Here is a 22760-nt window from a genome sequence, read left to right as displayed (position 1 = left end):
GGCTGTTGAATGCATTTTTAATTGAGCAGGCCTTTTGTCTCACGAATCTTTATATGTGACGGATCAATTTTATCGATATTCACAATAAAAAATAATACTTTCAACATAAAAAATAATAATTTTTCATAGATGACCCAGATAAGATATCAGTCTCATGAAATATGATATATGAGACTGTCTCACACAAGTTTTTGTCTTTTTAATTTACCGTAGAAATGTGACATAAAATTAATTCGTGAGACGTTTTATAAAAGTTTTAGTATTAAATTTATTACTCTAAACAAGACTTTCAAGATCATTTCAAAAATCTATAATGTGATGAAAAAAATATTATGACTATATTTTTTATTTTAATGAAAATTAATTTTTGCTAGAGAAATTCAAATGTGATAGTTAAATAAATGAGTTAAACATAATTTGCCGAAATTTTTTAAATATATTTCTACTCATGACTCGTAATTCTGCTGATTTGGAGTCAAATTATGCTTTGAAGCTGTAAGACAAATATTATGATTTAGATTTTGCTAATTACACTGAATTTAAACAAATAAAACTGAGTGTATTTTCATGTAATTAAGATTAGAATTAAAAATAAAGTTACTTCTTTTCTTCTCAATGAGTTAATGAAAATATGTTCTGTATAATCATCCTAAATGCATTTTTCAAAACAGTTTTCCAAATAATATATAAGTATACTTTGTAATTTCAAATATATTTTGTAACTTAATTTATAAATCTCGTTGTATTGTATGGGTAACATTTATAAAATGCTAATAATATCGTAATTACAAATATTTTCTTCCAAGTTCATTGGCTTTTATGTCCCTAATCAGAGGTGTTTCTTGAAATACTTTAATTAACTGGAACCTCAGTGTAACATTACAAACATAGAAAAGATAAAAGATCATTCATTTCTATATATTCCTCTGTCAAAAAAATGTTCAGTTTCTTTCTTCCCTCCCATAATGAAGCTCTGCTCCGCTGGCCTACAGACGTCGAACCATTCGTTCTTCGCCTTGTCGTAATAGGTAACTCACGCGCATCTCATATCCTGTGGAAGAAGTCATGTTAGCCATTATTGGCAGCAAAACAATTGATATTTTGAAAGATCATGTTCCTGGGAACAAAATTAGGATTGGACGAATGACAAAAGAAGCTGATGGTTCATTGAGCAGCAGAGAGTCATTGATAGTAAACACCAAACAATGAAAAAAGTATGTGAACGGAAGGAGAAGACAATGCAAGCATAAGCAGCATACCAAGGGAGTTTGAAAGTGTCTTTCCACCATCCATGCTTAGAACAGTTTGCGATAATCGAATTCATCCGTGCAATGATCTCGGAAAAACTTGGTCGTGCAGAACAATCTGGATGCCAGCAGTCTTCGATCAACCTATCTTGAAACGTGGCACAGTGAACGAACAAGACAACACTTTAGCTTTTCAACTCAAACTGATCAGACATCCTAAGGCAACGTAGTATATATATATGGTATGGACAAAGAAGTGAGCAGTGCTCAGCAAGGAAAGTGTAAAAGATTGCATCGACAATTTTTCTTGTGGATTAAAATATCATTATCTTCTCGAGAAAAAAGCTTCCCATATAAAGTTTGGTTAAACTGAAGACACATAACATTCCAGCAAAAAGGACTCGTCCTCGTTGTGTCATGTGTGCTTGAAAAGTTCGTGGAGCAAATTTACGAAAACAGTTTAAAGAGAGGAAACTAATTCGAAGTACCAAATATATAGTGACCTCCCATCCTTTTAACATTAGCATCTTAATTGAAGCTTGAGATAAACAGTCAGAATTTCATAGAGGGCGATTAAGCAACAGATGAAAACAAACACAAAAATAAGGATGACATAAAAAAAAGAGAAAAAAGACCCACTCTCTTAAATCTGGAGGATATTTAGATTTTGACTTGAATGCTGGTCTCTTTTCTTCCAAGCAGATTAACTTAGCAGCCTCCTCAGGGGACTTGGAAGAGAATGGTCGCACTCCCTCAATCATCTAAACACGAAAACAATGGATAAGTATACAAAAAAATAATGAGAAGGCTCATGTAAAAGTCCAAATAACCTCTCAAATAGAGGTTGCAGGCTGCAGTGACATAATAGCATAGAAAATGGTGACCATTCTTCAAAATCACCAACAAATTCTCATTTAAAGATAACTGAGACCAGTTTTTGTAGAACAATATTTGACTTCAGTGATGTAGAAGAAACAGAACTTAGAAAAGAACTTCCTAGAATTATGGAGCAATATCTAATTGATATGGTAAGCCATACGAGTAAACATTCAGCCAAATTTCGACAGACATACTATAGACAACACGAATTCTTGGGCTTAATGTACGTACTTGTTTTTGCTAACTGAAAAACCGGGTCGAAAAATAAGTGTGTATTTAAATTCCATAAATGAGGAACACCAAATGCATGAAAACAAAATATACCTCATACATCATAACACCGAATGAGTGTACATCAACGCTTTTGTCAAATATTTCATCCTTGTAAATTTCAGGTGCCACGTACAAATCTGATCGATAGAAACATGTTAAAAATAATTGTGTCGCTTGGTACCAAAACAAAACAAAATTTTCGACCAAATTCCTCTACTCCTTTTCAAACTATGTCTTCATGGAATTATGCTAGGAAAATGATTTTAATTACTTCGTCAATAACTCAAAAGTGAGAAGCAGTACCAACTATTTTACACAAGGAACCTCACTTGAACGATCTATGGCCTCAGGTTGCACTAATTTTGCTTTGTCTGGCGACATTATTGATAACCTAATGACACCAAACCCTCCAACCTTCAGCTGCCCTCCACAATCCAGCAATATATTTCTGGCACCTTACCAATAATCAAACATTAAAAACACTATTCGATGCAAAAAGTAAAAATATGCATATGTCAAGACATCAACTTGAGAATTCAGTTGCCATACTTTGGTGTTAGATCACAATGGATGATTGGCTCAGGCTTGCTCTCATGAAGATAATTCATTCCCCTGTCGAGGAACCGAGATCCAAAATTTCAGTGTCCAACATAGAATGATTCAAAAATCTCGTTTAAAAAGAGAAGGGGACAAGGATGAATGCAGAAAAGCACCATCAGGATAAAAAAAAAAAGAACCAAATGCAAATAATTATGAATCAAGGACAACAGAATGAAGATAAGATAAAAAATGTTAAACAAAACACCAGTCTGCACTAATAACAAATGTGGTACTCACTTGTATAAAGCAGATTATGGAGATTATGGCCAAAGGCATAACAATGATTCAAACAACAAAGTACACATTTCAATGTGCTTATATTTTGGAAAATTGTTGTCACCTTGCAATTTCAAGGGCAAATCCCAGTGCTTTAGATGGAGACAGACGTCCTTTCTTCTGAAGGTAGCTACCAAGGTCTCCCTGAGAATTGCAATTATAAGTAAGCGATGAGCATCAAATCTGACAAGTTATTCATGTATGACAACACGAGTGTGTGTATAGGTGGGAGGGGGTGTGGCATGTATGGGGATGCATAGAAGGAGGGATGATTACTCTTGAGTGATGTTCCAAAACGATCATCATTGGTAGATTTTGGGTGACAGCACCAACAAATTGTACCACATTAGGATGTCTGACCTTCTCCAGCAGTGTTAACTCATGCTTGAAAGCATTTCTATAGTTTAATGCATTAAAACTATTATTTGCCGCTGAAGTAAGAACGAACAAGAACTAATTTCTAAAGGAAAGAACAGAAGAGAACATAAATAAATAACTTGGCACCAACTACACATTGTATCTTGAATGCGTGTCTTCTTAAATAGAACAAAATGTTCCATGCCCACCCTTCAACACAAATTTATTTCTACGCCCAAAAAGTCAGTCAAACGTATCAATATCGCCCTGAGAAGGCAACCAACTGATGACAAAGCTGTGAAACTTAAAACAAGATTGTGAGGCAGAAAAATTCATTTTACTATTTTGAATATGTGCCAAATCAGCAGCATACTCCTTTAAAATTTGAATTTAGAAAGAATTTTACTGGTTGAAAGCATAAATAGATCAAGCAAAAGAAAGAAAAGAACATTCAACCAAAATGAAACATGCACAAAATCTGAAGAGACGGGGATGTATACATGCATTCAGGGGATATATAGCTATCCTTGTCGAGTATCTTTACTGAAACTTTTGTGCCGTTCCATTTAGCAACTTGATATGATCCCTGTCCACGGATGGAAAGTCAAAAGTCAGACATATAAATAAATATACACAAATTCAGACCATGAATCACCCACGCACACGAGGAAAAAAAATTGTCTTATTACAAATGAACTGTTTGCAACTACATACTTGAAAAAAATGTACTCAGACAGATGAATGATAAGATATTATACATGCATCGAGCAGCAGTACATTGGATAATCAATTGGGAAAATATATATAGCTCCCAAAATATCAAAACAACCTTGGAGATGCCATCAGTTTTTCGAATTTGAATGTCCATTGGATTGAGCTCGTACTCCGGAACCTCTCGAGGATTTGCCACTGTCATCGGCGTTTTCCTGGTTTTCTAGGAAATGGCATACGATTTACACGAGTGTCACAAATGAACAAAAACCTTTTTAACATACAGAAGGACAATTTTAGACTTACAGGGACTTTAGCCCCGCGGGCCTTCAATATGTTATAAACTTCAATGTTCCCATAATATTTGGAATCAGCAGCAGCCTACCTTAATGAAAAAATCTCGTAAAATGCATCATGTTCGACTTAAAAAGAAACTTTGACTACTATTCCAACAATAATCGATCATATTCATTTCTAGCATGATCACAAAATTTTCCCTCTTACTAAAAATTGCATAGATAAACAAATGTACCGTGCTTCCCCACCGATCATGAGCATCGATATTGGCTCTTCTACTCAACAAAAGCCTCACAACCTCAACATGGCCTTCACATGCAGCAATATGCAAAGCAGTCCTGCCATCCAAATCAATGTTATTTACGTCAACCCCTTCATCAAGCAAATCCTGGACCCCTTTCACATCCCCTCTACTGGCCAGGAAAAGCAGCTGCATAGTCGAATCTAGATTCTCTGGCACAGCGAATCCATCGCCGTCACCGCAGTCATCCTCCAACGCACTTCTCCTAATCGGGTCCAACGAAGATTGCCGCCCAAAGCTGAACCGGAAATTCCTCCGATTCGGGTTGAGAGAATTCTGCCTCTGGAAAGTGAACTTCCCGCTCTTCCTCAAGGAACCCGTCGAGACCTGGCGGGAAATCCCTCTCTTCAACTGCGTAGCCTTGTCCATTTAATCATACATAGTAACGATCTTTCCCCATAGAAATACACCGCACCATAATTCCAATGAAGCAGATAGATTACGATGGCTAAAAGCTATGACTCCGTGGAGATCAAACAAAAGCAGAAATGGGTTAGATTGATTTCCGATGACAGAGGAAAAAGCCCTGTTTACGTGACAAGAATGGAGGAGAGAGCAAAGGGCATGCAAGAGAAGGAAAATACGTTGGTTATTGAGATCCCTCCATTGCATGTACCGGAAAAGGCGTTGCGTAAAACAAAATGGGTGATTATATATAGTAAAGCTATCCCGCAAAAAATTAGGATTTTCTGGTGGAGAGTTGCCCATGATATTATCCCAACCGAGATGAATCTTTTAACACATCATGTACCAAGTGCAGGTGTATGCCTGTTATGTGGGTTTGGCAGGGACACAACGGATCACGCACTATTCTTCTGTCCAGAAATCCGAGGATTTTGGAAGGACCAGATTTTTAAACAATTATTAAAACAAGTTCGAAGGCGCACTACTTTTGACATTTGCTTTTGGATGATGGAGCAATTAAGTAAATCTGAAGTTGAAAGGTTTGCATGCAGGACCTGGGGTGTGTGGAATGACCGTCTTCTGATTACACATTGCACAGAAGGCACAAGTAAATCTTTATTGAAGCATTGGGATGATAGGTACATTGAAGAATTCTGGGTTGCACAACGTGATGTTCAAGTTGGCAATCTCGATCTTGTATATAACTCACCAAGGGTCTGGCACCCACCCTCGATAGGACAATTCCGACTTGATGTGGATGCCGCCTTCAGGGATCAACAAAATGATTTTGGTGTTGCAGGAGTACTCAGGAACTCCGACGGAAACTTAATACTTGCTTTTGGGCGTCGCATTGAGAAACCACTATCTGTGGTACACGCGGAACTTATAGCTTTGAAGTGGGGGTTAGATCAGTTGAGGGCAAGGGGAATCTCAAACGTCCAAGTTTTCTCTGACTCTCATATGGTCGTGCAAACAGTCATGGATCCATCGCTAGATTTTGGTTATATTGGCTCGTGTGCTCAGGAGATCAAAAATATGTTCGTGGATCAAAGAGTTTTTAGCCTCAAGCACATGAGACGCTCGGCTAATCTTGTTGCACACACTTTAGCACAATTTGTTTTTTCTTCTGCTACAATCAACTCGATAATTTACTTCTGACCAAGATAAATAATGTTAGAAATTAAATTACCACTTTGGTATCGTCCAAAATATATATATATATATATATATATAAACAAGGAAACTTCCGTTTTGTCAATCGTCATCATCTAGAGTTTGTTGTTGATAATCTTCTTAATTATATATTTAAAACTATGATTTCATAATATTCTAATAATATTTTTTATACATAAATATTTTCTATCTTACGATTAGAGAGTATATGGTATATAGATTATTGAACTCTTGAATGTATCCATAATAAATAGTAAATACTTCAAAACTATTGACTTACCAACATATCATCATTATTATTAAACTTTAAAATAGAGAGACGTTGCAAAATTTTATAACGTTAAAAAATGAAGTTATGGCGAAATTATTTTAATTTATGAGTTTATTTGAAGCCTTATGGAACTACGCATTATAAAAAAAAATCTTCACAGTGCTTTCTACCATTACAAATCATGTACGAAAATATATATGAGATTGTTTAATGAGTCAATATTTTGAGATAGATCTTTTATCTGACTCGATTCTTGAAAAATAATCTTTTATGTCAAAATTATTGTTTTACTCTAGATATAGATTAAATTCATGTATCTAATAAATATAGATATATGAGATCGTCTCAGAAGAAAACTACTCTAATATATATGTAAGTATAATGTGAGACTGTGTTATATATCTATATTCGTGATATTATTTAACCCAATTCATAACTGAAATTAAAATTAATATTTTTGACATAAAACATCAGGCAGAAGATCTATGTCACAAAAATAATTCATGAGACGGTCTAATATAATTTTTTTGATAATGTATATATTAGCACACTTACTACAAATACAAACATTGACGATAAATCCGAAGGGAAGATATTTGATAGGTTCGTTATTTTTTTTAATTTGAGTGAAAAATTAAAAGAGGTAAGATAGTTTAATTCGAATGAAAATTTGAATAAATGTAAAAAAAAAAATCGAATTTATATTATATTTTAAGTTTAACGAAAAAATAAGAGGAATATTCATGGACTTTTTTTTAAAAAAAAAATCACAAATACAGAAAAAAAAATCACCAACACACATAAAAAAATATTTGTCAGCCTAACAGAGCCGTAACAGATGTAAGGCCAAACAGGCCACCATCTTGGGCCCGGAGGAGATCCAAAATTATTATTATTATTATTATTATATTATGTTGAGTTGATTTTACTGTAAAAAAAAATCTAGCTCAATATTAAATAAAAAGACCAGTTTGAATATTTTTGTTAATAATTGATTATGCTCGATTTTTTTTCAAGTTCGGTTTGAGCAATTTAAAGAACATCAATAAAGTTTTGGGTTTTATTTTTTTTAATTCGAAAAAATTAATTAGTGAATATTTAACTAGTTTGATGAAGTATTTTATGATGATTCGAGAATCTTGAGTCACAATGGACATTTTTACATTAACTGTGGTAAGTTGTGATTAAAGTTGATAGTCATAAGATGTTATTCAACAAATTAATAAAATCCAGTGATATTATACGGTGTTTGACGACATTGAATTATAGGTTAATGATATCGAATGATTTATTCTCAAATATATATGTTTTACAATTATTTTCCGTAATAAAAGGGTATATTTTACTCTTTGTCTCGAGTCTCATCGAACATGTGTACGACTCTGTTTATGAATTCATAAATCTTAACTAAACTAATATAGTAAAGGCAAAAATTTGTGTGAGACGATCTCATGGGTAGTATTTGTGAGACGAATCTCTTATTTGGGTCACCCATGAAAAAATATTAGTTTTTATGCTAAGAGTATTATTTTTTATTGTGAATATGAGTATGATTGATCCGTCTCACAGATTATGATCCGCGAGACGGTTTCACGTAATACTGTAGGAAATATATAAATTCTAATTTGAATATATATATACACGCACACGTTTAAAGAACCTCGACTAGTCCGCCCATTGACCCATAGACCGACACATAGCGCTTGTGTAAATTTCTACCGAATTTTCTCCTTCACCTTTTGACACTTTCCTTTTGGCTTCACATTTTACATACAGATACATACGCCCGCAACCTGTCCCCGCAGATCGCACACGCTTAGCGTGGAACTGCGTGTTTGCTTTTCAGACCACGGGGTTCCTTGTTTTTCTTCCCGACCTTCATCGCGCTGACTTTCTGGCCCTTTCTGCAGTCCGAGTTTCAGATAATTTCTTTGACGTGGGTGCGTGTTAGAAATGATGATGGCGGCTATGGAGTTTTTATGGCCGTCTATGGAGTTGTTGTTGCCCTCGTGGTGGGAGGTGCAAGTCACGTTGGTTTCAGCGGCATTCGTGGTGGCGGCTTACTGGTACTTCACTCTGGGCTGTGATGGCGGCGGCGGAGATGATAGGACTTTCATGGGTGCCGCCGGTGCTGATGTGATTCTTGATAAAGAAAAGGTTTATCCTCAATCTCTGGCCAGTTTGATTTATTCAGTGTCTCTCATTTACGTACCAGCAATTTGTCTATCAATATATTCGGTTACTCTTTTTTTTAGACACTTTATATTGCTTGTATTATATGGATGTCAATACAGTAATTAAGGATGATCAGGATGTTTTTCCTCAGTGCGTTTTCTGTTAGTTCATGATTCGCTATCGATTGATCACTGGATCATGCAAGAGATCTTCACCATTTGAAGTGTTGGTGAATCATGGGTGCTTGAACTTTTTTCATCTGATAATCCTTCAAATTTGAATCCGTAAACTTTTAGAGATAATGGAGCGTCAGTTGTTCTTACAATGATATCAAAAGATTATGACTCGCTAATCTTGGAAAAGTTCATTTACCACCCCAGTCTAATCATAGACTTAATTCCCTTTTTTGATTATCCCAAGTATGCAGCCCTATTTCTAAGCATATTAGAATTTTTAATTGTTTTTATATATAGTCCAGTTTTTACTTTTATTAACATTTTTTCTTGTTTTTTACCAATACACCTCTGATAACTAAGAATTGCAAAACATGCAACTATTTTTTAAATGAATTAATTAAATATACCTTAGGAAGTTTATTTGTAAACTTAGCATTTCTCATGTCTGTATAAAACAAACAAGTATGTATATTTGAGATGGAGAGAGTATTTTGTTAATTGTTTTTGATTTTACACGAATGATATCTTAACCACTGGATTACTTCACTTTTCTGAGAATTCAAATGTGGCTGTTTCATATGCATCATCAAGTATATTCTGGACCCTTAAAAGAATTTTCCGTGTTTGGATTGATGGATTTTTTTGAGCGAGGTTGCAAACCATGCTGAGAATGTTGGATTGCCTAGTTTTGCATTTTGAACCTCAATTTTTTTCTGATACAAGACCTCTAATCCCTTTCTGCTTTCTGATTCTGCTTGGGATTTGTTAAGGAACTCCTCGTTTTTGTTCAGACATGCCCAAAGTGTAACCAATGATTTTATGTTATTGTCGCTAAGTTGAGATACAAAAGCAGTTTCAAATAGTACTGGCTTCTTAATGGTTTTTTTATTTTCCACACCTCCCAAGTAATTGCTAGTGTCACTGTTCTCTATAATTTTTTGGATTATTTCTCTCTCTCAATATATAATCAGTTACCCATGAATTTGATTTTCTGGCAACATCCAGTGTAAATTAAATTCCCTTAAGATTTTACTCTGTAAAGATGTTGTGAACTTGCTAGAGAGAAAGATGTGATCTCTGGAATAATTTCTACTTTGCATGGCATACACCAACTCGAGGATACAATCAAATAATGTTTTTCTTGTTGTAGTATATCATAAGTAACAATTTAATAAGATGACAGTCTTTGAAAGATAATTAATTTGAGAAGGCGAAAGATATGATGGAGTTGACAGCTAAAATTACTCGACTTATATAAGTTCAAAAATGTTTAAAATTATTATTTGTTAGAAAAGAAATGTTTGTCTGGCTGGAATTGTATTTCTGACTGATTCACAAATGGTCCCATGAGAATTGCTTGTACTAATGCTGGCCTTCTCCACTAAGTTTTGATGCTTGGGAGTAGATATTTTCTGTCATGATTATTGCATGCAATTATAAAGTTTTTATTCTTTGTGCAATCTTGGATATTGTTTTTGTTATTTTTTCTCTGGAGTAATTTTCCTCGCATGACATGCAGTCCTACGCTTCTTTTGTAGACAGGCCAGTTTAAAGGAGACCCTCAAACTAATTCTGCTTACTTAATTAAGGTACTTTAAAATCATTTCAGCAGCAGGTATCTTGAACTGGTTTTAAACTAAACAGAAAGTTTCAACAACCTGTCTACGACCTTTCTTATGTTACGATAGCAAGTTCTGTTTCAGGTGGAACTGTTAGCTGCGAAGAATCTTATGGGGGCTAATTTGAATGGCACTTCAGATCCTTATGCAATTGTAACTTGTGGTGCTGAAAAGCGGTTTAGGTGATTTGATTTATCTATGTTTAGTTTTTTTATGAAATTTTCCTGCTCCATTCATTGTTGTGATGCCGTTTTTATGATTTTTGTTTTTGTTTCTGATTATGTTGGATGCTATATAAATGAGTGGGTGAATATTTTTATTGTTTTTTACTTATCCTCAATAAAAGAATTTGATGAGACAACATACATAAGCATTTTTATGTTTTCAGGAACCAAAATTATTCAGTTTTTTCCATCATATATAGTTTTACCAAGGATGGGATCTAGGACGTCGTGAGTTTTACTCCTACTAAGCTTTTAATTCTATAGTATCCTTAATCTTTGAAACTATTGGTGTTATAATTTCATCTATTTGCCTTTTTAACTATGTTCGTGTGATTGTAATGTTACCTCTCTTGGAAGTTCGCTTTACATCTTCCATGAGTAAGCTCATTATTATTTTAAGCTCATTAGAACTTCATAAAGTGTCATTAGATTTGTTGTTTCTTGCTCAGACCAAACACATAAAATTTAGTTTATTCCCATCTTTTCAGCTCATTTTGTAGCATTGAACCACCACTCCAAAACTACGCTGCCTGTTTCAAGTTTGTTTTGACCCGACCAAGTGACCATAGTTACTAAAAGCGTGCACCTGGCTGCGCCTAGGTGACGAGCCGAGCCAGGAGCACCCATTGTAACCCAGGTGCAACACTTGAAACAAGCATGCTTAAAGCGTGCGCCTCAACCTAGGCGCGAGGCATTGGAGAGGCCCAGAAGTGCGCACTTTAAAGAAGTTGACTGATATTTTGTAGGTAAATAAAAATTAACTCAAGTTCAACCAATTTTGAAACCCAATTAGCAAAGCTCATGGTTATTTAATGATAAAAAAAACCTATTATCACTCATTTATGCAAGAATTTTTATCAGAAAGTTCATAAGGTTTTTTTGCAAACTTTTAATGTAATCTTCCCCCTATGATGAAGATTTAGTTGAGGAGGATGAAGATGAATTTGATGATTTAGACGATAGTGTAATCTTCTATGCAAACTTTTACTCTAATTTGTTCTACACATGACTCATCATTGTTTGGGAAGATGACGGTGAAGAGGAATTCGATGATTTAGATATTTGATGCTTATTTTAATATACTATGATTTTTTTTTTTTTGATATGAAACATATATTATATTGAATTGTTTATTTATAATGTTTCCTATCTTTGTGAAAAATATGTAATTTGCGCCTCCATCTCTAGAGTACCCTAGCGCTTTAGTGTGCATCGCTCCCTAAATGACTATGCAACCAACTGAATTTTCATTTTCTGTCCTTGTTGACAAACTGATTGCACCTTGTGAGAAGAAAGATAGACTTGGACCATGTTGTATGAAATTGAATTTAACTCAGTTTTGAACATAGCAATGGAAGAGGGAATTGCATCCATAAGATTTGGCACGGAAACTTTTACGTCCTTCCTAAAAAACCAATGAATTTTGGATGTCGGACTCGGATGAACATGTTTTGAGTATGGATTGTACCTGAGAGCCAATATGGCTAAGATGTTACTGTGTCTAAAACTTGAGTACTCACTGAATGGTATAGTTTGGTACATGGGATAAGAGAGATTGATAAATAATCCTCTCTTATCCCACGTTTAAGACTTTTTTAGAAAGCCCGTGATAATCCGTGATAAATAATTTTATATAAGGATAAAATATTTTTTTTAGGAGACATGATAATTTTAATCTAATGATAAAAACACCACAATTGACTTAATTGCCCTCAATATATAAAAATCTTAAACCTTATTGTTCTCTCATTTTACTTGTAGGTAGAAATTAAAATCAAATAATTTTTTTTATTTATTTTTATATATTATATAATATGATAATATATAAATGAACTCGAGATAATTATATAAGTGAATTGTATAAACCTTAATAAAATTATTAGTATCACTCGATTAACCTTAAATATTTATATGTGACTTGACTCACAAAATTAAGGGCTCAATTATCATATTATATAATATATAAAATTAGGGGAAAAAAAATAAATCATGCAAGCACTGTCGGCGCATGAATAGATAAGAAATATGAACTCAAGCAACAAATTTGAAATTATAAAATTTTTTATGATAAAGTTAATTTTGTCATTACAATCTAATATATAAATTTAATCACTCTTATTAAAATCATATCAAACATTAAATATAATATCCTACATCTTATTTATCATTAACTTATCTTCATATTATATATCATATGTTTATCCTATCATGTGTACCAAATTATGCCTATAAGAACATATTCAACACATGGATATATTTTTTGTATGCCATTTGGGCCAAGGGACCCAGAGATACTAATACCGTTGGGTGTAGATACCTCTATAAAGATATTCTGTGCATTGGAATTATTCATTTTCTTTTTAATTTTGACAATGGTGAGATTTTGTTTTCAACTTCATTTCAGGCTTTGGTTTTTTTATCACAGTGTAGCCTGAAGTAGAGGTCAGAGAGTGGCATAGGGATTTGATACAATTGGTTTTAATAATTTGTACTATTCTAACATGATTTCTGCATTACCTTTATGGCATCTCGTGCAGGAATTTTAAATAGTTAATGATTTATTTGTTCTTGTAGTTCAATGGTACCTGGCTCTAGAAATCCCATGTGGGGAGAGGAGTTCAATTTCTCCATCGATGAGCTTCCTGTGGAGGTAGTTAACTTTACATGGAAAATTGTGGGAAACAGGGAAAAAAATGAAACATTTCATTATTTGGATCCATCTGTTATTGGGCTTTAATTCATTTATTATGAATTTTAGTCGTTAAGATGTATTAATTTTCTGCTTTATGATTTTATTAACTAAAATTTTATTGTTTCATATTGGTTTGTCTTTTTATAAAAAATAGAGAAGGTTTTATTTATGACCAACTTTTTCCTCTCCTTGTCAAATTATCGAATGATACTAGATTATAGTTCAGTGTATTTCATATTTCTGTAATATATTGGTTTATGGTAAAGTCAATTAATCTTCAGCCTTGTTTTACAAATCTATTCTGAACTCCATGAAAAGCAGTCCGATTACATGGATTTTAATTGCACATATTGCTCAAGAACTCCATTACACTCAAAAAACATGATTGTACTTCCAGCAACTTTGTCCATTACTTTTTTTTCCAAATACTTAAAACCTTTTTACAGTGTCTGGAATTTTGAAGGCTTCAGTCAGAGGAACTTAAGATCCTAATCTCATGTTCAACAAATAAATTCCATCTATATTTGCCCTGTTTGTGCTATGTCTTTCCATTATTTAACACCATTTTGTTTTTAATTAACTACGATGTCTCTCTTGCTATATTACGGAATGTTGGTACAGGTATCGGCAATTGAAAATCAACATATGACCTAGAGAATAAATTTGTAGATTTATAAATTTCATTCCCTAGCTTGTGTTGACACCAAGAAATACTCCTGAAAGTAGTGGAACATGGTTAGCCCTTGCCAAATGACTGAAGATATCTTTTAAGCAGTTTTGTTTGTGATTGAATTTGCTCTGATGAACATGTCCCTTTTTTCTAAGAATATGAACATGTCTTTAACATTCGAACACTTGCTTTTATTCGTCCCTTTTTCCTTGGACTAATTCTTCTTCTTTTTTTTTTTTTCTGTTTTCTTTACTAATTTTATTGGCAGATTAATGTGACCATTTATGATTGGGATATAATTTGGAAAAGTGCAGTTCTTGGTTCAGTGAATATTCCTGTTGAACACGAAGGTCAAACTGGGGCTGTTTGGTATACATTGGACAGCCCGTCAGGGCAGGTAACTTATCCTTTTCAAACTCTGCCAGCCAATAGATTTTGTCCTTTTTTCTGGCGATTGGTTTAAAACTCATTTTGTTTTTGGCTTGTCAGGTCTGTCTTCATATTAAAACACTCAAACTCCAAATGAACTCTTCCAGGTTGCTTTTGTATAACTTATGCTCCCCCTTTGGGACTTCTCGTTAAAAGTGACCGTCTCTTTTGTTAGTAAAATTTGTGTTCATTACTTTGTAAGAATGTAAAATGTCCAACATTCTTGGGTAATGACTCTTTGGGTAAAATACGTGAGATTGAATAGTTGTTCGGGTTGCTTTTCTGATGAAGTTGTTTCTGGTAACTTGGAGAAAGTTAAAAGTTCATTAATATTTGCACTTAATATTGGGTTAGACCTGCTATTTTGTCTAGAAATGCTCACTAACATAGCATGAGCAATTTTTATTTCTTGTTGTGAGACCTTTGTGAATTATTATATGGCCTTAAATCTACCTATTTTACTTAAACATAGAAGACATTGTCGTGTAATTTTGCTGGGATCTGGGAGTTCATCAATCTTGCTCATTTAATTTGAAATTTTAGTAACATTCTTTAAAATTTCTTGCTAAGCTCACATAGATGAATAAAATTTGAAGAACAATTGTATGTTCTCAAACAGTTATGCACACACATTACAATATCTTTCCTTTTAATATACATATCTTTACTTCCTGATTATTATGTTTTGACTTGGCACAAGCAGAATCAATTTTTTAATTGTTCATATATAAAGGATAATCTGCCCATTTGGAATTCATTTCTTTATGGCGACGGTAATGCCTTTCCAGTAAATTATCTTAACTAGTTTAATGTTCTTTCAGGTTAAATGGCTATGCTGGTGCTGTTAATCGAAGAAGAACTTTAGATAAACAAAGACCTACTGTTGTTCATCAGAAACCTGGGCCATTGCAAACAATATTTAATCTTCTTCCAGATGAGGCATAGTTCTCTACTTTCATCTGGGCCATTCTTAGTTCCAAACTCTCTTTAGAATGAGTTTGGTCTTGTGTTTGTCTGTTTAAAGTATCTATTATTTTGGCGACTGTTGGTAAATTCAGTTGCTGATATTAATCATTTTGTTTCTCAGGTTGTTGAACATAGCTATTCATGTGCACTTGAAAGATCATTTTTGTACCATGGTAGAATGTATGTATCAACATGGCACATCTGCTTCCATTCTAATGTTTTCTCAAAGCAAATGAAGGTCAGTTTCTTTGGAATCTTTCAAGCAGTTCTTTGTGAGGCACCTCCCTGAAACTTCCAATTTAAAAACTTCATTAGTTCTTGTTGGTTCAAGATTTGATGCTCTCCCTTTTATATATGACATATATTTACTTGATGCACAAATAACTTGGTTTATATCGAAAAGTAATAAGCCTCTGGAGCGTTTTATTGCAATTTGTGTTTGGAGTCTAACATGTGACCAAGCCCAGAGATATTGGAAATAGTCTTGAGGTAAAAACCAATTGTTTCACCTTCCATTGAGAGATAAATTTCTTTTACTAGCCGAGCCTCAAGTTCTTTTCTGTTGCAAATATAACGTAATTATTCATGAAATTTTCATGACCAATTCTCAAAAGGAAAAATATTTTCCCTTTTGTTTTTTCATTTTTTGGGCACGGTATTCTTTTCACCGTTTCATCAGACGAGATTCAAGTACATTTTGGCTGCGATAGCGCTCTGCGTGGTGGATACAAAAAACAAGTGTGTGAAGTCAAACACACAAGATGGAAACCTATGAGAGAGGCATATTTGATATGCCTCCAGCATGTAATATTTTAAATGTATCTTATAGTTCAAAGAATCATGTTAATATCGAAGAAAATATACGCAAATCATAAAAATAAAATAAACTACATAAGAATTAGTAGCATGGTCTATTCTGCATGCTCACTCTAGGTATTTTCTGTTTTAATACATCTGGAAACTGCTTTATATTCCTTTATTCAATAGTAGATTACATCAAATACTTCTCAAGCAATCCATGCAAGGAATATACTTGTTTTTGTCATCTGTGTTCTGCAAATATCATCTCCACTTAACTGTTCGATATGGAATGCTTATTCATCTTTTCACATATTTGAGCCAGTCCAATTCTTCATTATTTTCCTCATAATACTATATACAAACTATTGAATTATATGAATGGAAACTGTTAGTCAAATAATTTTCAGTCTTGGCTGTCAGTGCATTTTTGGTTTCTACCTGAAGTATGAGTCCATCTCCATGTTTACAGGTAATTATACCTTTTGGAGACATAGACGAGGTACAAAAATTCACTATCATTTTCTGCATGCTCATAAGCTTTGACTGGAAGTGTGAAATGATGAAATTGTTTGTTGGTTTTCCGTCTCAGATAAAGAGGAGCCAGCATGCATTGATCAATCCTGCTGTTACAATAATTCTTCAAACTGGTGCTGGGGGACATGGTGTGCCTCCTCTAGGAAGTCCGGATGGTTGGTAACTCTTCCTTTTTGGCTTCTGCTGGTCTTCTTGAGTTAATCTTGATGTATCCCATGTTTAACCGAGATTTGCATATTGCCTGTAAACCTCATTATCAGGTGACATATCAAAAGGGAATTTTTTTTAAGTCTCTTTAGAATTTGGTGCTTCGATCTTGGAAAATTATCATACACAAGTCTAAGATGGATATACCTTCTTGGTGCTGCTTAATTTCACTTTTACTCTGTGCGTTGTGGGGGAAACTTGTTCTCTTTTTAATCTTTTTTTGATTGGTAACATAGTATGCAATGTGTAAACTTGAGGTGTAAAGAAAGAGTAGTTGAAAAGTGAAAACTAGATGCGGTTCACATCTTATCATTTCATCCTGTGGAAGGAAAACTAATATTAATGCTACTATAAGCACAAAAGTGTTTGATTTGGTCTCATTAAACTTATATATTCTTATATAAAAGCGCACACTCATGTCGAATCTTATTGGTACTTAATGCCAACTCTTACCGAAGTTAGTTTAAGTATAAAGCAGTCTAAATTTGGTCTTGCTGAATGTGTATTATTATGCAAAAGTGTGAATTCATGTCTGTGTGCGTATAAGATACTAATTGTGTTTCTTTCAGGTAGGGTAAGATATATGTTTGCTTCTTTCTGGAATAGAAATCATGCGCTGAGAGCTATACAACGTGCAGTGAAGAACTATCATGAAATGTTGGAAGCTGAGAAAAAGGTTTGATTCTTGGCTTTTCGATCTTCATGCTTGCACACACCCTTGGGTGGTTATTTTAGAAGTGCTACCCATTATTTTTTAACATTTCAGCAAATGAGAACTTAGCTGCCTTTCATCTTAGAGTCAAAGTTGATATTTTGCATATGGTAACCTTATTTTCCATTTAGAGGTAAATGAAGAGTAGATTTGAATATCACGAGTCTTTTTATGTCGTTTTATGAATGGGTTTGATTTTAAATGGTTTAGCCACTGATCAGATGCACATATTGTCATAAATACAATTGCATAATGGACCCCTGTAACAATAACTTCGTGTCCGTACTCGTATTTCTAAATTGGTTAGTCCAAGTTGTCATAAGAGTGCCTCATTGTAAACTCTTTTAAACTTTTTTTTCTAACCTACGTGGGACAAGGGATACTATAATCATCTCTTTCACAACACGGCATTTTCATCGCGGATTGACCTTTTGTTCCACCAACGTCGAAAGGTAGTTGTAGATTCAAGTGGTAGTTTCCTATGGATGTTGCATTTTGCCCCGTAGATTCAAGATGTGGCTCTCACTAACGTAACATTTTATACAATTATTTCCCGGTGTTATTAGTGATCGACTTCGATACCATTCTGTCGTGCTCCGGACTCAGGCTCGTCCAACTACTTCGTATTCATTCCCGTTTTATGAAAATGATTAATCAGTGCTGCCACATGAGTGAATTGTTTCTGATTATAAACCATTTTGAACTTCTTTTTCTAACCCATGTGGGACAAGGTTACTACACATACTTTTCTGCGCTTTAAACTTCAATACTTTTAAAAAGCAGTAGGACTAGATCATGGCTTTTTTATCGTTTTAATTGAATGATATATTTATGTTGGCTGGGTATGAATCCATAATGAATTCTCCACACATTTTTCTTGAGAACTGCGATTTTGAAGTGGTACTTTGATAATAAGGCGGCACACATCATGAATGAGAATTGGAAGCATAGATTCTTCGATTGTCATGCTCCATTGGTGAGTAGTGACAATGAAAGAAACTTGACAATTAATGAAATTACCGTGATCATGGGGTGGTTGCTACTCAGCCATATTTGAAGAATATTAGTATCAGTCCGATTGCTATTAAAATTAGATTTTCTTTTTGTGTCCTCGTATTACAGATCTCTCTCACATGCTTGAATTGCATAGAGCTCCTTCACATATTTATGTGTATGTATACAGGAAAAGGAACAATCAGCATTGCGTGCTCATAGCAGTTCTCTCAGAGGCAGCAGAAGGCATTCTAAAGTCTCTGAGGAAAGCATGGCCAAGACCGAAAAGTTTCAACCATTCATCAAAGAGGAATGTCTTTCTGGAATATTCAATGTCTGTATACCTATCCTTTTATATTTGATATTAAGTTCAAGCAACATATTTATATGTATTGCTTTGATAAGTGTATTGTTCTCCAGGAAGTTTTTCCCTGCACAGCTGAGCAATTTTTCAAGTTTCTGCTAGATGATGGTTCGACTTTCATACATGAATACCGATCTGTCCGAAAGGATTCTAATCTCGTTGTAAGTAACAAATATTTGTTGAAAGTTATTCATCTACTTCATATCAGATCGTTGATTCTTCTGGTCAAAATGAGTTTAAATCTAATTCATATTTACGAAGGTTTCAATGTTAATTCAATTGTTCTAGCTTCAGTTTTTACTGATATGGACATCTAAATACTTATAATCAAGGGCGCAAGGATTTTGTGGCTCCCAGTTCGGAGATTACTGGCTTATCCCTCGTTTGGTGTCACATTTTCTACGACTATTTTGTACAAGGATTTTGGTCTTTTTCGGAAGTACTTCAAGCCATACACAGAGAAGTACTTCAAGCCATACACAGATTCACTATTACAAATAATTAATTTATTGCTTAGATAAAACAAAATAAAATGTCACTTGTACAAATCGATGTCATGTCTAGTCTAAAATATAAAAATAGGAAAATATAATTTCATCATCTTGCAGCCTACATGCTTGTTCCTTCCGTGTCCCGATTCTCGAGTTCTTGATTTTGTAAATTACAATAAATAAAAACATATGATTAAATCTTTCAAGGACTAGTGAGGGTTAGAATACTGACTAGTATATATTATTAATAGCAACATTTTGGTGTATATAGTAAATCAGGGTAGGTAAATGTTTTATGAACATGGTTGCGCTTGAAGAGAGCCTCACATGCTCTTCTTGCTATGAGGTACATGAGTTTGCAAGCAGTGATATCCCAATTAGGGCCATGATTCACTGGTGCATAAAATATTTTTCTACATTATTATCACTCAACTGTGGACCATATCCTCGTGAAAATATTGAAAAAATTTCTGTAAGTCTTCCACTGCGTATATTTAAAATACATGCTCGGGAAATGTCCGTGGGTGCTACACAGGTTCTTATGACCAAGACATCTTGAATTAGGTTCCAGTAATTATGTTTCCTTAATAGATAGTTGTGCTAGACATCCCATGAAATCTATCTCGAATGTCAAACGATCTGCGGTGTCATTCTTCAGGTGGTGATATAAACTGTGTTCGAAGAAAATGAGCTCCAAAAATATGATTTACTTATTTTGATTTGGATTTTATGGTGTTAATCATCTCAAGTTTCTTGTTATGCTTACTTCAGATGGGTCAGTGGCATGCTGCCGATGAATATGATGGTCAAGTCAGAGAAATTACATTCAGAACCTTGTGTAATAGCCCGATGTGCCCTCCAGATACAGCAATGACCGAGTGGCAGCATGCTGTCTTGTCAGCAGATAAGAAAAATCTGGTAGAACTTGACTTTTCTACCTTATCAATCATGCAACTATCTCATGAGTTTTATCTGCTCTTGTGGAATTAATACGTTAATATATATGCGTGAATTTGTTTACTACATAGGTGTTTGAGACTGTACAACAGGCCCATGATGTTCCATTTGGATCATATTTTGAGGTATGCTAATATACTATTAAGCATCAGTTTCCTATTCTTATTCTTCTGATCTTAATAATTTTTTTAGAGTATCCAGAATAATTTACATATTGGATGGTTAATTGTACAAGGATTGGCTGATGTAATCCACTGTCAATTATCTGAAGTTTGTCTCCCTTGTCTATTCTATGTTCTCTTCTTTATTACCAAGATGCCTTGTGTGAACCAGGTCCACTGTAGATGGTCGTTAGAGACGAACTCCGAGTCTTCATGCACCTTGGATATTAAAGTTGGTGAGTTTTGCAGTTTCTTAGTCCTCTGCTTGGTGGTTTGTTTGAGCTTGTTAGTGTGTGTTTCACATCATGTTCTTTCTTATGCAGTCTCTTTCTCTTTGCTCACCTTGTCTCCTTGAAAATGAAATGCATCTGGACACTCCATTTTATTATTTATTGGCTGAAATTTGTGGAGCATATTTGTTATCTGAAAGTCCTCAGGACACTGCAATTTAAGGTTTAATTTGAGATACACATTTTTGTCAATCCTTGTTGTGGCCATCTTTTGATTCAATATCTCGCTCTTTTTTGTTTTTATTTTTTTTAAAAAATTTATTTTTGTTGATATTTTTTTGTCATTTCATTTTTTATTTCTTTAGAGTTAGTATAAGAGTTTTTGAGGATCTGATGTCATCTTCATCAGAATCTGTGAATGAAATCTTCAAGAATTTTATAGTGCTTGGTTGCTAATGATGAGCAGTTAAAACCTTTTAAATTTAGACGAACATTTTAAATTTGAATGAGTGATGTGCATTCACTGTTTTACCATCCTCACAGGTGCACATTTCAAAAAATGGTGTATAATGCAATCCAAGATAAAAGCAGGTGCTATTAATGAGGTATATGTTTTGACTTGTAATTTATCGATAGTCATGTTCTACCATTCTTCTCTTTTTTCTTTTGAAAATTTCAATGTTGGTGAACAAAACCCAGAATGAAGGATGACAATAGTCTAAACATAATCATTTACATTGCAGTATAAGAAAGAGGTGGATGTAATGCTAGAAGTAGCTCGTTCATACATGAAGTTGAAGACCTCTGTCCCTGAGATACAAAATATTTCCTCGTCTTCTGCTGTCAGCCAAGAAACCATTTGAATGTTTACAAATCACATACAAAATCCTTTACACACATGGGATACAAGTCGCGTATACTTTTCCTTCTGGCGTTCATCCTGTTGGGAGTTCATCAATCAGCAGGAACTGAGTGTAATTTACACAACCATTTGTATTCCCATTCAGACGTGTTTACACCCTATCTCTTCGACCGAGTATAAGCGGTGCAAACCTCTGAGCCTTGTATTTGAAATTTTAGTTCTAGTACTTGGCACACATATTTGTCTTGTTACTGTTATTTGAGTTCGTTGTATACCAGTTGAACTCCGGTTAAGTTTTTGTTGTATGCAACTGTTGTGTATTTTTACACCCTTTCTGCAAAATAATATATCAAAATTATTGAAAGAAAGTCAAATCTTATGATAAATCAAATATTTACTTATTCTGAGTCATAAATACCAATATATAATAGAGACCGGGCTTTGGCTCAAGTAGTCTCACCTTTTTTGCCCCTGTAAGTGGTTCGAGTTCAAGCCCTCTCCGTTCCATAGTTTAGAAAATTGAAAAAAAAATACCAATATATAATATAAATCAATGTTATAAAAACAATATTGTAAGTGTTATTATATAATGAATAATTAAATAATTAATAAGTTTTACTTTATTGATAAGATATAATTTTTTAAAATATCATTTTCTAATTGAAATAAAAAATAATAATAAATAAATAATAAAATAAAACATCCTC

The 22760-nt window shown here is 33.9% G+C and overlaps 2 protein-coding genes across 5 annotated transcripts; one reads left to right on the top strand and one right to left on the bottom strand.

Annotated features, from left to right (window-relative positions):
* Positions 1 to 776: 776 nt before the first annotated feature.
* LOC140814483 (integrin-linked protein kinase 1) lies at positions 777 to 5536 on the bottom strand. 3 transcript variants are annotated; one of them, XM_073173490.1, is made up of 12 exons: positions 4876 to 5536; positions 4650 to 4724; positions 4462 to 4566; positions 4133 to 4218; positions 3552 to 3672; positions 3340 to 3419; positions 2949 to 3011; positions 2729 to 2847; positions 2451 to 2536; positions 1887 to 2008; positions 1260 to 1391; positions 777 to 1051 (listed from the first exon to the last, which is right to left on the bottom strand). In XM_073173490.1, the coding sequence occupies exons 1-12, from the start codon at positions 5308 to 5310 to the stop codon at positions 1045 to 1047; spliced, it is 1431 nt and encodes a 476-aa protein (XP_073029591.1). In that variant the 5' UTR covers positions 5311 to 5536; the 3' UTR covers positions 777 to 1044. The 3 variants fall into 3 exon arrangements, with proteins under 3 accessions (XP_073029591.1, XP_073029590.1, XP_073029592.1); XM_073173489.1 differs by lacking the exon at positions 777 to 1051 and having other exon boundaries at positions 1068 to 1391; XM_073173491.1 differs by lacking the exon at positions 777 to 1051 and having other exon boundaries at positions 1259 to 1395.
* Positions 5537 to 8485: 2949 nt separating this feature from the next.
* On the top strand, positions 8486 to 22378 carry LOC140815729 (BAG-associated GRAM protein 1). 2 transcript variants are annotated; one of them, XM_073174785.1, is made up of 18 exons: positions 8486 to 8947; positions 10680 to 10730; positions 10845 to 10942; positions 13559 to 13634; positions 14615 to 14743; positions 14836 to 14882; positions 15597 to 15714; positions 15863 to 15979; positions 17012 to 17041; positions 17132 to 17231; positions 17853 to 17959; positions 19179 to 19322; positions 19409 to 19513; positions 20615 to 20761; positions 20872 to 20925; positions 21134 to 21197; positions 21735 to 21796; positions 21935 to 22378. In XM_073174785.1, the coding sequence occupies exons 1-18, from the start codon at positions 8744 to 8746 to the stop codon at positions 22052 to 22054; spliced, it is 1773 nt and encodes a 590-aa protein (XP_073030886.1). In that variant the 5' UTR covers positions 8486 to 8743; the 3' UTR covers positions 22055 to 22378. The 2 variants fall into 2 exon arrangements, with proteins under 2 accessions (XP_073030886.1, XP_073030887.1); XM_073174786.1 differs by having other exon boundaries at positions 10661 to 10730.
* Positions 22379 to 22760: the final 382 nt, after the last annotated feature.

Source organism: Primulina eburnea, chromosome 15, assembly GCF_022965805.1.
Source record: "Primulina eburnea isolate SZY01 chromosome 15, ASM2296580v1, whole genome shotgun sequence".
Taxonomy (NCBI): Eukaryota; Viridiplantae; Streptophyta; class Magnoliopsida; order Lamiales; family Gesneriaceae; genus Primulina; species Primulina eburnea.
Note: the sequence above shows the minus strand (reverse complement) of the source record. Positions and strands in the feature narration are given on the sequence as shown.

What these genes read in the sequence shown, in the direction of transcription:
- LOC140814483 (XM_073173489.1), bottom strand. Translation starts at nt 5,310, where the DNA reads ATGGACAAGGCTACGCAGTTGAAGAGAGGGATTTCCCGCCAGGTCTCG. An exon ending in TATATATCCCCTGAATGCAT is followed by an intron (nt 3,673 to 4,132) that starts GTATACATCCCC and finishes ATTAAACTATAG; the next exon opens with AAATGCTTTCAAGCATGAGT. An exon ending in TTTTGGAACATCACTCAAGA is followed by an intron (nt 3,420 to 3,551) that starts GTAATCATCCCT and finishes TGCAATTCTCAG; the next exon opens with GGAGACCTTGGTAGCTACCT.
- LOC140815729 (XM_073174785.1), top strand. Translation starts at nt 8,744, where the DNA reads ATGATGATGGCGGCTATGGAGTTTTTATGGCCGTCTATGGAGTTGTTG. An exon ending in TGATTCTTGATAAAGAAAAG is followed by an intron (nt 8,948 to 10,679) that starts GTTTATCCTCAA and finishes CTTCTTTTGTAG; the next exon opens with ACAGGCCAGTTTAAAGGAGA. An exon ending in GGTGCTGAAAAGCGGTTTAG is followed by an intron (nt 10,943 to 13,558) that starts GTGATTTGATTT and finishes TTGTTCTTGTAG; the next exon opens with TTCAATGGTACCTGGCTCTA.